Below are 14,612 nucleotides of genomic sequence, written 5' to 3'. Positions count from 1 at the left end.
CGAATTTCAATAATTTGCATTTTGAATTTGTAATTCATTTGATTTATTTAAATATTTTGTTATCTTATTTATTTGAATGGAATTGATTTTAAATTGATGTACTTTTCGACCTTTCCGTCAAAAGTACGTTTTTATTTGAAATTCGAAACAGAGACCCGTTTCAACTTTTTTTGACAAGTGTGACACCTCAACAGTTTCTGGCAGAAATTGGGTTGTAATTCGCTGCTTTTACTTTTCCAAATTGAATTATACATATACAATGGCTAGCCCAAGGACGCGTCGCGTGTTGAAAGACCTAAAATTGAAGGATGACAACAATGTATGTTGGTTTTCATTGATGATTTGTTCGAGAATCTATCATTGTTTCCCAATTTATCCTGAAATCCAGTCAATGATCTTTCAATTTTTACTACTTTCAATTAAAATTCTATTAAAACAATTACCAGTTTTCCCTTTAACTTTCTTTAATAATATCTTTAGTTGATAAATAAAAAGAAATAAAGGTGTATTGAAATAAGGAGACATGTATGGTATTTAGTCTAAAATAATAGACGTGTTATACGGGATTCTTCCAATCCCTAACGTCTAAACGGGAATGTGCAAAAAACAGGGGTGTTTTAAAAATATTGAAATTGTTTCAAGAGAAGTATTTTATGGTTGAAATTGATCATAAAGAGATATTTTACCATGTAAGTGAAACGTTATTTTGCACTAAACAAGCATTTAATGCATTAAAACAAGTTGTTTACCTTTCCAACAAAAAGAAAGTTGACTGACACAGACAATTATGCAAAGGAGAACAACTTGATACAATCGTAATAACTCGGCCTCCTCCGACAAAGCTTCGAGATAGACTTTGTTATACAATCGTAAGAACTTGGCCATGGCCGAAATGTTCCGAGCAATTTAAAACTGTGCCCTGAAGCCTTGCAGGTGCCCTTCATGTATGTATCGTTATGTTTTGACAGAATGAAATGAAGAAAAGCCGTCAAACTCATAATTTTAAGTTGGATATTTATTTTTTGTGTACGGAACTAATATAAAATAACATTATCTAGTAATATTTGTTTTTATGATATTTTATAGACGCTATATGCTTTAATCCGGAAATCTGATCGGAACAACTACCCACTTTTGATACTAAACAATTTGTAGGTGAAGGATTTGCCATATCAAAAATCTAAAAAAAATCCGTAAACGTACAATTATTTGGACTATGTGCAGTATAGTTAAAAATTAAATGCATTTTGTAAACAATACGTTTTTACATTATGCAACAGTTAAATCCCAGCAAACACCAGTTGTTAGAATTACGTTGTATCAACGTTGGATTTACATCACGATGTTAAACCAACGTTATTGTCCGGCGTTATATTAACGTTGGATTTTGGTCAGGCATGACATATTCGTTCGTTTTTTCGGGCTGTAAATAGTGACTTTCATTTTTTTCTCAATGATTTTATAGTGCGAGCAAAAATTTTAAAAGTTAATTAGATGAAGTATATTTTTGATTATTATTGTATCAATCTGTTCATTTTATAAATTATCATCTTGCAATTGTATATCATTATTATTATTTAAGGCCACACCAAATTAATAACTTGTTCATCGGATTTCCCGCACCTATTTCTTTAGAAAAGCAAAATATTTTTTTTAATTTTTTTATCACTTGCGCCTGCACCATCTAAAAAAAAAGTTATTTTTTCTTACGAGCGCTAATTTATTTAGTAGAATGTAGCCTTTTCCCTTATCACCGCGTTTTTCGATTGTAACAATTATCAATGCACCGACTCAATCATGCAGCCGCTCTAATTAGAGTCTATGAACGATATAGACCCAAATACAAGTGTCTAGATGACCTAGCCTTAACACTTCCTGATTCTTGAAAATTACGTCAACAAATGACAGTTCTACCAACATTTAAAGTTTGATTTAATTTTGGATAAATGTGTTTGTTTAATTTGGCTCCCGCTAAAAGTAAACGTATATATACTTGGCAAGAGTTGCTGAATTTTATCATGAATGACAGTGAATTTGGTTCGGACATGTTTGATGGGAATTCGGATGACCGTTACAGTGAAAAGACAGTTTCCAATCGGTCATCTATACCTACTACACCTGTCCAGGTAAATCTTCAGGTGTGTATTTTAACTTCTTTGTTGTTTTGCTGTTAATACAGCAAATATGATGTATTTTTTTGTATTATTTGTTTCCTTCAAAAATATACATTTTATGATTTATGCATGTTTGTTTTTATTTTGCTACAGATCAGAGTATAGTGTTCATATGCAATGCATGTACATTAATAGAAAAATAATTTTTGGCCAAGAAACGAGCACCACCTTTCTTGTGTTATCATCAAACTGTTTCAGTAATGCATACTACATTATACTACAATGAACATTTATGTATAATATTGCTTATTAAAATTTCAGATTCCTCCGACGCAGCGGATCATGAAATTCCTGTCCCCATGAGGCAACGAGGGCGTGCTTGGGGTGGAGGCCTTGGTCGCTGATGAGTCAATGTTCGTGGACAGTAGGATGACGCTAAAAATTAACCTGACTGACATTCATGCGTGCTTCATTCAATCCCATGAGTTTTACCATTCACATAAAAACATCAAACAAGCCGGATTGTGTATATTTTGTAAATATTAGTCAAAAAGGATAAAAAAAGGTGTCAGACTGTGTGATTGGAAAAGGTATTAATCACATTCTGTGTTGCGAATAAATGTTTGTAGAATTTTTAGATGTTCATGTGTATATTTAAACTATATATATATGGAAATCATTCAAGTGTTAAATGTTTATGCTGATGTGTTTTTGTCTTTGAAAAAATATTGCATATTCTTGTATTTTCTTGAATATTGTTTTGCTATATATGAAAATTGACACAATCAGTATTTGCAGTACAACATAAGTAAAAGTGTCTATTGTATATATGTTTAGGTTTTCTATTACTTGTCTAAATTTGAACAAGATATCTAAAAAAATAAAGGAAAATCTGCAAAATAGGCGTTAAATTCTGAGAAAGCCTAAAATCAATCTGGCGCTGGCTGGAATTTTCTGTGACATATTTTCAGCTGAAATGGTTTACAATACGGTGTTGGTTTTTTGTAAATTCTTTTCTTCAAACTTAGATGGCTACCAATGCCAATCATGTAGTCAAAGCAAGAGTGATAGCTGTAGTTTATATTTGATTGCAAATGACTATATTCATTTTGTGAGTTATTTTTCAAGTCGCCTTGTCTAGTCATTTCCATGGCATGAGATACGACAATGTATTTTAATATTTATAACCAAGTTTTCCTAAGGAAAAGTGGAAAACCTAGTAAATAGATTTGGATATGCTATTGGGCTGGCAGGTGGCTATGACCACTGGCGCTTGTGTCCAAGCTTTAACTTAGCCATGCATAAAAAAATTCAAAAAGGTTTAAAAAACTGGAAAACTGTGGTTTGAGTTCTCTCATTTATGAAATACATTTGCTTGATCTCAAATACATGCAGCATTTGTTTGATCTCAAAACTAATATTTGTATAGAATTATCTTTTAGTGTTATCATTCTTTCACTGGATGTTATCCTTGTACTGTTTACAATATCATTGTTTACTTAATAAGTGAAAAAAATGTGAGCAAAAGTGAGTTAAATGACTATATATATACTATATATATTTGTTCGCTCTGCGCTCGCTCCTCTTTTTTGCTAAATCGCAAAACAAATATTTTTATTATTATTTCACTCGCTCGCCCCATTATTTTTTGGAAAAAATCCGCTGAACAAGTTATCAATTTGGTGTGGCCTAATTGATAAGTTTAAGAAAACACAAAAAGATAAAAATATTGTTTTAACATATGAATATTGTATAAAAATTTGTTCTTCCTTCTACACTTTACACTTTTCTTCAGCAAAACATGAACATTAATTCAGTTTGTATTCATTGGAAATACATGTATGTCGTCGTTGATCAGTGTGCTCTGATAGTTTACTGACCAAGCTTTATCTTTACACATTGCCTGGGCTTATCAGCTAATCTAAGGTCAGGCAGAACATTTCAGTGAGTATGCAGAGAATGGAGGCTCAATAGCCGATACGATCTGTGGATTTCAAATGTTCAGGCGGTTTTCCTGGTGTAAACACAGCCATATAGATTTGAAGATTCCTATTCTTTTGCTGGATATAATCAGTATCTCTCATGGTTTGAAGGTAAACACATATTTCAAAATTTATCTTGAATTATATGTCATTCATTGTATTTGGTACATTACAGGTAATTTAAAAGGTTATGATATAGATAAGTAAAATAATGCCTTTTCCTACACTTTTCATGGCAAAGGTATTTCAGATTGGACTGTGTTGAAAACATGGTCATAATTTTACAATGTATTTCAAAAGGGCATTGTTTAAATTGAGTGCATCATATTGTATAATAAACATTTAAGTACTTAATTTACTTTCAACTTCAGAAACTGTAAGTGACAAGTCTGACAGTGATATTATGAGTTTTAATAAAAAAAATATGTATATATGTTTGTTATTCATTTTTTTTAAATACTTACAGATGGCTTTCCTATTCAATCGCGATGGAGATCATGAATGACCAAAGAAGAGCTGAAAGTGACAGTTGGAGCATAAAAGACAGATCTTACCCACTGAAATGAAACATATGGTGTATTCAATCCCGTGTCGCGCATGTCTCCAAAAGTGTATGAGCTAAGAGTCAAAACAGTTTCCAGGAAAACAATTTTGAACACATGAAATTGTGCTTTTAGGGTTTCATGTTTGGCTGGGCCGAGAAAGCCCAAAGCTATGGCCTTATTTGTTTGTTATAATGTGTAAATAATTAATGTGATGGCTTAAGTATAAATGATTTGGGGTTTTACGTGTTAAAGTGTTGTTTAACTTATGTAATGCCTCAATTATTAATACAGAAAATGTCATGGTTTTGTTTAACATTTTGTATTAATGGTCTAATTGTTATTCAGTGAAAGCTCTAGTTATTTATAAAATTGTTGTATACCATAAATACTGTACTTTTTTTAAATTTGTACTTGAGTGCATGATATTAAATGTCCATTGTATTGTTCAGAGAAACATAAATATCGCATGTTGACTCTTCATTGCATAGAAAAATAAAGATTAAATAAAGAATATTTTATTGTTTATGTCATGTCTAATTATATTAATCATATTCAGATATTCAGAACATAATTAGTTAATCGACGCAGTATTGGGTTAGCACAAAGTAGTAAGTTATGGTTCGATTAACGTTGGGTTATGGTTGGACTAATATCGGGAAATGGGTGGATTAACATCGGGTAATGGTTGGAATATGGTTGGATTTATGATGGGAAATGGTTGGATTATGGTTGTACCCCGACGTTGATCCAACGTTGGGGTATGACATCTAAAAAACTTTCAAATCCAACCATAATCCAACATTAATTCGATGTTGGGGTCCAACGTTGACCCAACATCAAATGTTTACTGGGTTGTCCTCTGTTTCATGACTACTAATTACAATTGATCAAACATCAGATAATGATTTCAACACTTTACATTAATTAACAAAAGAGACAAATTCAAACAATTATCACTGGTGGGTTAATTTTCTCAAAATTATTTTGAACAATAATGCAAGAAAGTACTTACACACTTTACTTTTCACACCTGTAAATATTTTTTCACAATATATTCAACATTAAAAGAAAATTACCTACCCAATTAGAAATCTTACGTTAAACATAAACACATCCAATAATATTACAGATTCAGTGTCTCATTAAGTCTACACCAGACATCGGTCAGATATAGTTTGAACATTATGACAATAACGTGAACAGTGTTTCAAAGAGTTGTTGTTTTGAAATGTTTTGTGCAAAAGAACTGAAATAGTCCTGCTGGTTGATTTTAATCAGACTTAATACTTTGGTAGTGCAATTCAAGTCATTTTCCAAACATAAAGCTAGTGACATATTCTTGGAAATAAAGGATGTTGCATGATGCACAGATGTGAGTACATTTGATTCCGAATGAATTCTGGACTGGTACGGAGATTTTGGTTGGTCTGGAAATGGTCTGGTCAGGCCAGTCAAAAACCCAACCAGAATATGTGTCCAAAACTTCATACAAATAAACGCCTTTGAGTCTTATTATGATATTTGGTAATGACAGACTTGCAGCTTTGAACTCACTGCCGTTAATGCTATGATGAATGGAGTGCAGCAGTTTTAAGCACCAACATTGGTCCTTATTTATATGATATCAAGCTATTCAAAGTTTAAGTTGATAAGGCAAAAAAAAAAAATGTTTGGGTAGGGTAACCTTCCCAAAATTTCTAGGTAGGGTAGGTAGGGATTTTTATTGATTTTTTTTCTAAATCTGTCGTAAATTCAGAGTGTTTTCTTGCACACGGCAGTCTTTTCTACATTGCTGTCATTGCCTGACTTTGTTTTATCATATAAACAATAATTCTGATTAAAATCTGCATTTATCCGCCCTTCGTAACTCTCTATTCGCTAACGAATATTTTTTTTGCTCAGAAACGGAAAAAAATAGTTAGAGTCGGGTTACCTGAAACAGACATATATTTTTTTTAGGCCTAATGGTCATATATTGAATCTTTGGGTAAATGTTTCTTCAGGAAAAAACATTCAATAAAAATTTGATCTGAGGCATGAAAACTTGGGCAGGTGATAGTCCTTCTTGTTATGAGATTTACCTACATGTTGTTAACACTGCAGAGATCTTGAAAAAAGGTCATTCTATTATGACAAACTGTATTGGCTGGGTTAATAAATATATGTGTGTACTGGATATTGGAAAAAAAAACCCATACTGTTTGTAAAATTGAACTTAGGCTTAAATAATACTTGATATTATTTGGCAGGGGATTTACAATTGATAATTGTGGCATTACATTGAAATGTAAAAAAAATGTCTAAATGACTCCCTGAAGCCTATTATTGTGGCTTTGTCAATACCAGTCCCTCTAATCTAATTTATATGTATATTGTTGTATTTTGTGACATTCATATCAGTTTTCCCATCAAATAATTAAAATGTTAAGTACAGAGGGTTAAAATATTTCTATTTAAAGAACTCACATTTTTTTGCAAGTCTCTGTGATTACTTGCAAAATGATGAAACACACTTGCTAAACTTAGATCATTAATCATTTATCATGACATTAAATATCCTTACTCTCCATAGGCTGCTGCTTATATTGACTTTCCATTATGATCATATATCACCTTCACTGTACCATTTAGTCATTCAGGTTTGATACCCATGTATGACTTTGTTCAGCAATTTAGACGTGATGAGAAAAAATACATGATTATACATAACACCATGTTGTCTGCACTTTGTGTTATCATTAAATAGCAGACAACACAAATGCATCAAACAATACATGTGTAAAAAGTGTTAATCTGATTATCAATTATTACAGGAGTATGAGTAACAGTCCTGAATTAAACAACCTCAAAAATCCAGTTAGACATTGGAAAAGCACAAAACACCCATGATCTGGTTTTTCATATAATTACCTGATGGGTAACTAACAGTGCACACGTACATGTTACTCATAATATTCTTCTCAGCATTTTCTTATTGGTTTTCACTGCCAATATTTGAATTTCACTTGATTTCACATTCCACAACTTTCTCAATCCAGAAATGCATAATGAATTATTTTTGGATTTCTAGGATCAAAATTTAAAGTCGGCACTCTACAGTACACATTACATCAATGGTGTTGATGTGAACAACATCATCCATTAATCTATGGAAATAATGAATGTACTGAAACATATTTAGGTTAAACTTTATACCTTAAAGTCCATTTAAAAAAATATATTATTAAGCAATTTTGGTAACATGATTTTACATTTATTCTTTCAGACGTGTTTTGAATGCAATACCCACAACCCCCAGTGGGTCAGTGTTACGTATGGAATATGGATATGCTTGGAATGCTCGGGGAAACACAGAGGACTTGGTGTACATCTCAGGTTAAAGATAATTTAGTTACAGCTTAACATTTTCCTTTATTGTAGTCCCTAATAGGACATCATAGTTATTGGCTGTATCATCTGAATACTGTAGTCAGGGACTGTCCGAATTCTGTCTTACTTAATTATGATAAATACCATTTGTTAAAAAAATGTGTACAATCGCAAGTCTCTCTGAAATCTACTGACTGATAATAGCTGATTGGTTTCTTCAGGGTGATTCCTGTTAAATGTTTTTATCTTTTAGTCTAGATTTGTGTTGCCTCTAAATATACATTTGTAGGTATTCCATATCGGCAGCGGTTCTGGCTGCGTCAGCCTTGTTAACAAAACCTTATGCAGATAATTGCTTAATGTATATATATATATTTCAATCATCATGAAACTGAGTGACACTGTTTGTAGGCAAACTATCTTGGTGAAGTTTGATTGTGTAGTAGATCTGCTCGGTAACTCAATCTATTAAAAGTTTTGCGCCTTTTCCCTAAAATTAGTATTATAATTGGTCTTGACTATGATGGACCCTCCAAATAGGGGAATCATCCATTTCCAGAAAACTTGTTAGTACTAATTATCTTAAATTGATGTATATAAAAAAAATCTTTTTCAGTTTTGTGCGGTCAGTGTCCATGGATAAGTGGAAAGATCTTGAGCTAGAAAAGATGAAAGCTGGAGGAAACCGAAAGGCCCGTGACTTCTTTACCAGCCAATCAGACTACAACGAGGGCTGGTCCCTGACAGAGAAGTACAACAGCCGTGCTGCTGCCCTCTACAGAGACAAGGTAAACCCAGTTTGTTGGAAATGATTTTCAAATGCTTTAAGGTATTACTTTTGGAGATGATCGAAGTACATGTTAGCAAACTGTTTAACTTAAGTCCTGGTCCCAATATCACGAAAATACTTATGTCAAATCTCAATCTCAGTCTCAATTCATTTTTCCACATTACAGTATGACATTATTAAAAATTACTAATGTTTTGCTGTTATTAAAAGCACATTGTCACATGCATTATGTTAATTAACATTATTGTTCAATATTCTAAAAAAAAAAATACTACAGCACAAAATGTACTTGAGTAAAACTCAAAATTAATAAATTGGACTCAAGTACAATTTTTGCTCTCATTTTTAGCCCGACTATTCGAAGAAGAAGGAGACCTATACTACTCACCCTTGCGTCGGCGTCGGCATCCGATTTGCATTCCCAACTATCTTACATACTAAATTTATGAAGTTAGATAACAATTATTTGAATATAATGCAAATAATAGGCCTTGATTATTCGACTTAAAAATTCTGGTTAAGGTTTTGCGTGCAAGCACACATAGATTAATATCTCAGCAACTACTTGAGGTATTGCATTGAGATTTTATACAATGGTACTCAACCATCCAACCTACTTAATTAGCCAAGTTAGATAACTCTAGTTTGCATTTGATGCAAATAATAGGCCTTTATTATTTGACTTCGAAATTCTGGTAAAGGTTTTGCGTGCAAGCACACATATATAGGTTAATATCTCAGCAACTACTTGAGGTATTGCATTGAGACTTAATACAATGGTACTCAACCATCCAATCTACTTAATTAATCAAGTTTGATAACTCTAGTTTGCATTTAATGCAAAATAATTGCCCTTTATTATTCGACTTAGAAATTCTTGTTAAGGTTTTGCATGTAACCACAATTAAGTCAATATCACAGCAAATATATCATGTATTGCATTGAAACTTTAGATATGTATACCCAACTATATAACCTACTAAATTAATGAAGTAAGATAAAAAAAAAAAATTGTAATATAATGCAAATTATGGGCCTTTATTATTTGACTTAAAAATTCTGGTTAAGGTTTTGCATGTAGGCACACATAGGTTAATATCTCAGCAACTACTTGATGTATTGCATTGAGACTTTATACAATGGTACTCAACCATCCAATCTACTTAAATTACCAAGTAAGATAACACTAGTTTGCATTTAATTCAAATAATGGCCCATTTTTTATTTGACATAAAAATGCTGGTTACGGTTTAACCATTTAACCTTCGTATTTAATCAAGTAAGATAACTCTATCTTTCATAATATATAATTTTAATATCTCAGCAACTACTCCATGTATTGCATTGAGACTTTATACAATGGTATTCAACCACCCAACTTAATTGAATAACCAAGTTAGATAACTGTACTTTGCAAATAATGGCCCTTTATTATTAGACTTAAAAATTCTCATTAAAATTTTGCATGTAACCACATTTATGTTAATATCTCAGCACATCATGTATTGCATTGAAATCTAATCTAACAGTGATCCATGCATGTTTCGCCAAAACTTTTCAATCCTTACACTGAAAAGTGGCAGAATAGTTGAGCGCGCTGTCTCTGTGACAGCTGTTTTTTTTTTTAAATTTTCTATAAAATATTGACCAACTTTTTAATCAACATAATGAATGAGAGAATGCAATTTTAAAAAGGGTAAAACATTAATTATTTTGAATCATATGATGCTGTAATTTGATAAAAAGAGTTGAGACTGAGATTGAGATTTGACTTGAGTATTTTTGTGATATCGTTCAATTTAACTCAAGATTAGTCCGTGGCAGTTTGGTTCTTTTTCTTACTTGAACAGTTTACCTAGTGATCACATGTCAGCTCTGAGCTTTCTCTCTGTATGCTGTACTAAGCTCGTTATTTGAACCATGCTGTATGTCTGCAGATTGCCACACTAGCAGGAGGGAAGCCATGGAGTGAGGAAACGTCATCAGCCAGGAACCACCGACCATTTGTGGCGACATCGCCAGGGGGTGGGGGCATGAAAACATCTGCCAGCTACCCACGCATGTCTGCCAGCTCCAGCAACAGTGGGGGCTATAATGGGGCATCAGGAGGAGGCTACCAGGAGTCTATCTCTAGGTGAGTGAAGATAAACATATGCAAGCATCTGTGGAGACTCACTTAGACTTTTGAGAATGGCAGAACAAGTGCATAAACTTGAGTTTTACCAATTTATTTGTTGGGATGAAACAACAGAGACATACATTTTTTTCATACTTTTTTAATGAATAAATTATCACTATTCACATGTTATGGATACAAAATACGTTTATCACATATTTTATATGAAAACATATGCACTCATTCTGATATAGAATATTATTGTTCTTCTGATTTTGCGCAATTTAACTTTAAATTTTCATATTAATGCTATACAACCTCCAAGTCATAGTAGTTTCATACTTAATACTGTCAGTTCAGTTGGTATACAAATATACAAAACGGAAAGTAGAAGCTAAGTTTAAAATATGAATATAAAACAACACCATTGAAATAAGGAAAAATGATTTTCTTATGCAGCGATGACATAAAGAAGCACAAAGAGGACTTCTTCACTCGGAAACAGTCAGAAAATGCCTACCGTAGAGAGTAAGTCCATACATTAGTCGGCCATTTTTTACCATGTATTTCTTGAATGTTAATGTAGGCTTTAAATGATAATAATCAAATCTTCTTATGTACATGTCTGTATAACTGTATATAATCGTTGCAGGGACCTGCCCCTGAGTCAGGTTGGGAAGTATTCAGGGTTTAGTAACACCGTTATCATTGTTATGTCTTTAACCCCATGCTTGCAGGGACCCTGCCCCGAGTCAGGGCGGGAAGTATGCGGGGTTTAGTAACACCATTATCATTGTTATGTCTTTAACCCCGTGCTTGCAGGGACCCTCCCCCGAGTCAGGGCGGGAAGTATGCGGGGTTAAATAACACTGTGATGTCTGTATAACTCTATGCTTGCAGGGACCCTCCCCCGAGTCAGGGCGGGAAGTATGCGGGGTTAAATAACACTGTGATGTCTGTATAACTCTATGCTTGCAGGGACCCTCCCCCGAGTCAGGGCGGGAAGTATGCGGGGTTAAATAACACTGTGATGTCTGTATAACTCTATGCTTGCAGGGACCCTCCCCGAGTCAGGGCGGGAAGTACGCGGGGTTAAATAACACTGTGATGTCTGTATAACTCTATGCTTGCAGGGACCTGCCCCGAGTCAGGGCGGGAAGTACGCGGGGTTAAATAACACTGTGATGTCTGTATAACTCTATGCTTGCAGGGACCCTCCCCCGAGTCAGGGCGGGAAGTATGCGGGGTTAAATAACACTGTGATGTCTGTATAACTCTATGCTTGCAGGGACCTGCCCCGAGTCAGGGCGGGAGTACGCGGGGTTAAATAACACTGTGATGTCTGTATAACTCTATGCTTGCAGGGACCTGCCCCGAGTCAGGGCGGGAAGTATGCGGGGTTAAATAACACTGTGATGTCTGTATAACTCTGTGCTTGCAGGGACCCTCCCCGAGTCAGGGCGGGAAGTATGCGGGGTTTAATAACACTGTGATGTCTGTATAACTCTATGCTTGCAGGGACCTGCCTCGAGTCAGGGCGGGAAGTATGCGGGGTTAAATAACACTGTGATGTCTGTATAACTCTATGCTTGCAGGGACCCTCCCCTGAGTCAGGGCGGGAAGTATGCGGGGTTAAATAACACTGTGATGTCTGTATAACTCTATGCTTGCAGGGACCTGCCCCGAGCCAAGGTGGGAAGTACGCGGGGTTAAATAACACTGTGATGTCTGTATAACTGTATGCTTGCAGGGACCCTCCCCGAGTCAGGGCGGGAAGTACGCGGGGTTAAATAACACTGTGATGTCTGTATAACCCCATGCTTGCAGGGACCCTCCCCGAGTCAGGGCAGGAAGTACGCGGGGTTAAATAACACTGTGATGTCTGTATAACTCTGTGCTTGCAGGGACCCTCCCCGAGTCAGGGCGGGAAGTATGCGGGGTTTAATAACACTGTGATGTCTGTATAACTCTATGCTTGCAGGGACCTGCCCCCCCAGCCAAGGTGGGAAGTACGCGGGGTTAAATAACACTGTGATGTCTGTATAACTATATGCTTGCAGGGACCCTCCCCCGAGCCAAGGTGGGAAGTACGCGGGGTTAAATAACACTGTGATGTCTGTATAACTCTATGCTTGCAGGGACCTGCCCCGAGTCAGGGCGGGAAGTATGCGGGGTTAAATAACACTGTGATGTCTGTATAACTCTATGCTTGCAGGGACCCTCCCCCGAGCCAAGGTGGGAAGTACGCGGGGTTAAATAACACTGTGATGTCTGTATAACTCTGTGCTTGCAGGGACCCTCCCCGAGTCAGGGCGGGAAGTATGCGGGGTTAAATAACACTGTGATGTCTGTATAACTCTATGCTTGCAGGGACCTGCCCCCGAGCCAAGGTGGGAAGTACGCGGGGTTTGGTAACACCGTTGAGAAGAAGAAGGAAGATGACTTTTTTGAGAACACCATGTCCAGTCTCTCCAGTGTATGTCATAGTCACCTTACAACTTGTAATCATAAGCATTTTCAATTGTTTGGTGTTCAATAAATGCTTAAAGTTAACTTTAAGGTATGAGATGCAAAGTTTCATTCCAACTTCTAAAAAACCCTCTTTTGCGTGTGAAGGAATATGTGATAAAAGATATGTTTTAACATAATAAATAATTTCAAAAGTTTATTTTTTATAACAATTAATAAATACACCACCAACTCCATAATAAATACACCAACTCCATAAATTGAATAATGATTATTTTTTATACTCCATGAACGTTTTAGGCATGAGCCTTGTTGTTGTGTATTACAGGGCTGGTCTACATTCACCACAGGCGCCACCAAGATTGCTGCAGTAGCCTCAGAAAAGGTAAGGAATTCACTCACACTTACGTGATTGTATTGATGCATACATGAGTATGCTTACTCACAATTGTTAGGTTTTAAAGGCTGAAAACTACCGGTAAGTTATTTTGATAACTCTTCACTACTGATTCTTCCAACTCAGCACTTTGTAATTGAAGGACAGGCCAATGTATAGGTTATAGCTGTGCATATAATTTGACCAAAATGTCATTTTGAATATTCAAGTGATGGTCGCGTAAACCTTCATACTGTATATAACAAAACTTATTTGAACATATTGATCTTTATATGAAGGTCCCAAGAAGTCAAAATAGTGTCATTAACTTCTTTAATAATAGACACTCAGGCATGAACCAACTTTAAAGTTCAAAAATTCAAGGCCAATTTAACAAGTGAAATTGTCAAGACATCCCTTCAGACATGTCGACATCAGTGACAGTAATTGTTTGGAAATTGAATTTGCTTTTAAAAGGTATAATGTAGATAACACCAGAGCAAATGTTTTGACTTTAAAGGCAAGGTCATGAGATCTGAAAAATAATCATCATGTTATCCATCTTACATTGTTCAGTTTCGTTTTTAATTACATCATCAAGAGTGTTAATCACTTGTGAATGTTCGTCAATACTTGTCATTCAAAATAGGAAAGATAAGTGGGTGAGTTTGATAACTGTTGCGATTCTGTCTGCTGGTATTGATCCCAGCTGCAATTGCATTAGTTAACTGTGATTGACAATTATTTTAGTTTATTAAATCATAGATTTGGCATCTTGGACATTGATCTTTCTGGAAACATCTTTTATTTTATTTTTCTGCGAAAATAATTCAGTACATCTTCCTTTAAGA

General features: G+C 34.9%; 1 protein-coding gene across 1 annotated transcript in view; it reads left to right on the top strand.

Annotated features, from left to right (window-relative positions):
- The first annotated feature begins 163 nt into the window (after positions 1-163).
- Positions 164-14,612, top strand: part of LOC128214114 (ADP-ribosylation factor GTPase-activating protein 1-like) — a 42,774-nt gene continuing 28,325 nt past the window's right edge. The window contains exons 1-7 of the mRNA XM_052920383.1: positions 164-319; positions 7,907-8,016; positions 8,627-8,798; positions 10,738-10,934; positions 11,376-11,444; positions 13,287-13,392; positions 13,714-13,770. Coding sequence (XP_052776343.1) covers positions 260-319; positions 7,907-8,016; positions 8,627-8,798; positions 10,738-10,934; positions 11,376-11,444; positions 13,287-13,392; positions 13,714-13,770 — 771 coding nt within the window. The 5' untranslated portion in view covers positions 164-259. The remainder of the gene's footprint in view (positions 320-7,906; positions 8,017-8,626; positions 8,799-10,737; positions 10,935-11,375; positions 11,445-13,286; positions 13,393-13,713; positions 13,771-14,612) is intronic.

The sequence above is a fragment of the Mya arenaria genome, chromosome 13 (assembly GCF_026914265.1).
Source record: "Mya arenaria isolate MELC-2E11 chromosome 13, ASM2691426v1".
In the NCBI taxonomy this organism is placed as follows: Eukaryota; Metazoa; Mollusca; class Bivalvia; order Myida; family Myidae; genus Mya; species Mya arenaria.
This window is presented reverse-complemented; position numbering and strand designations above follow the sequence as displayed.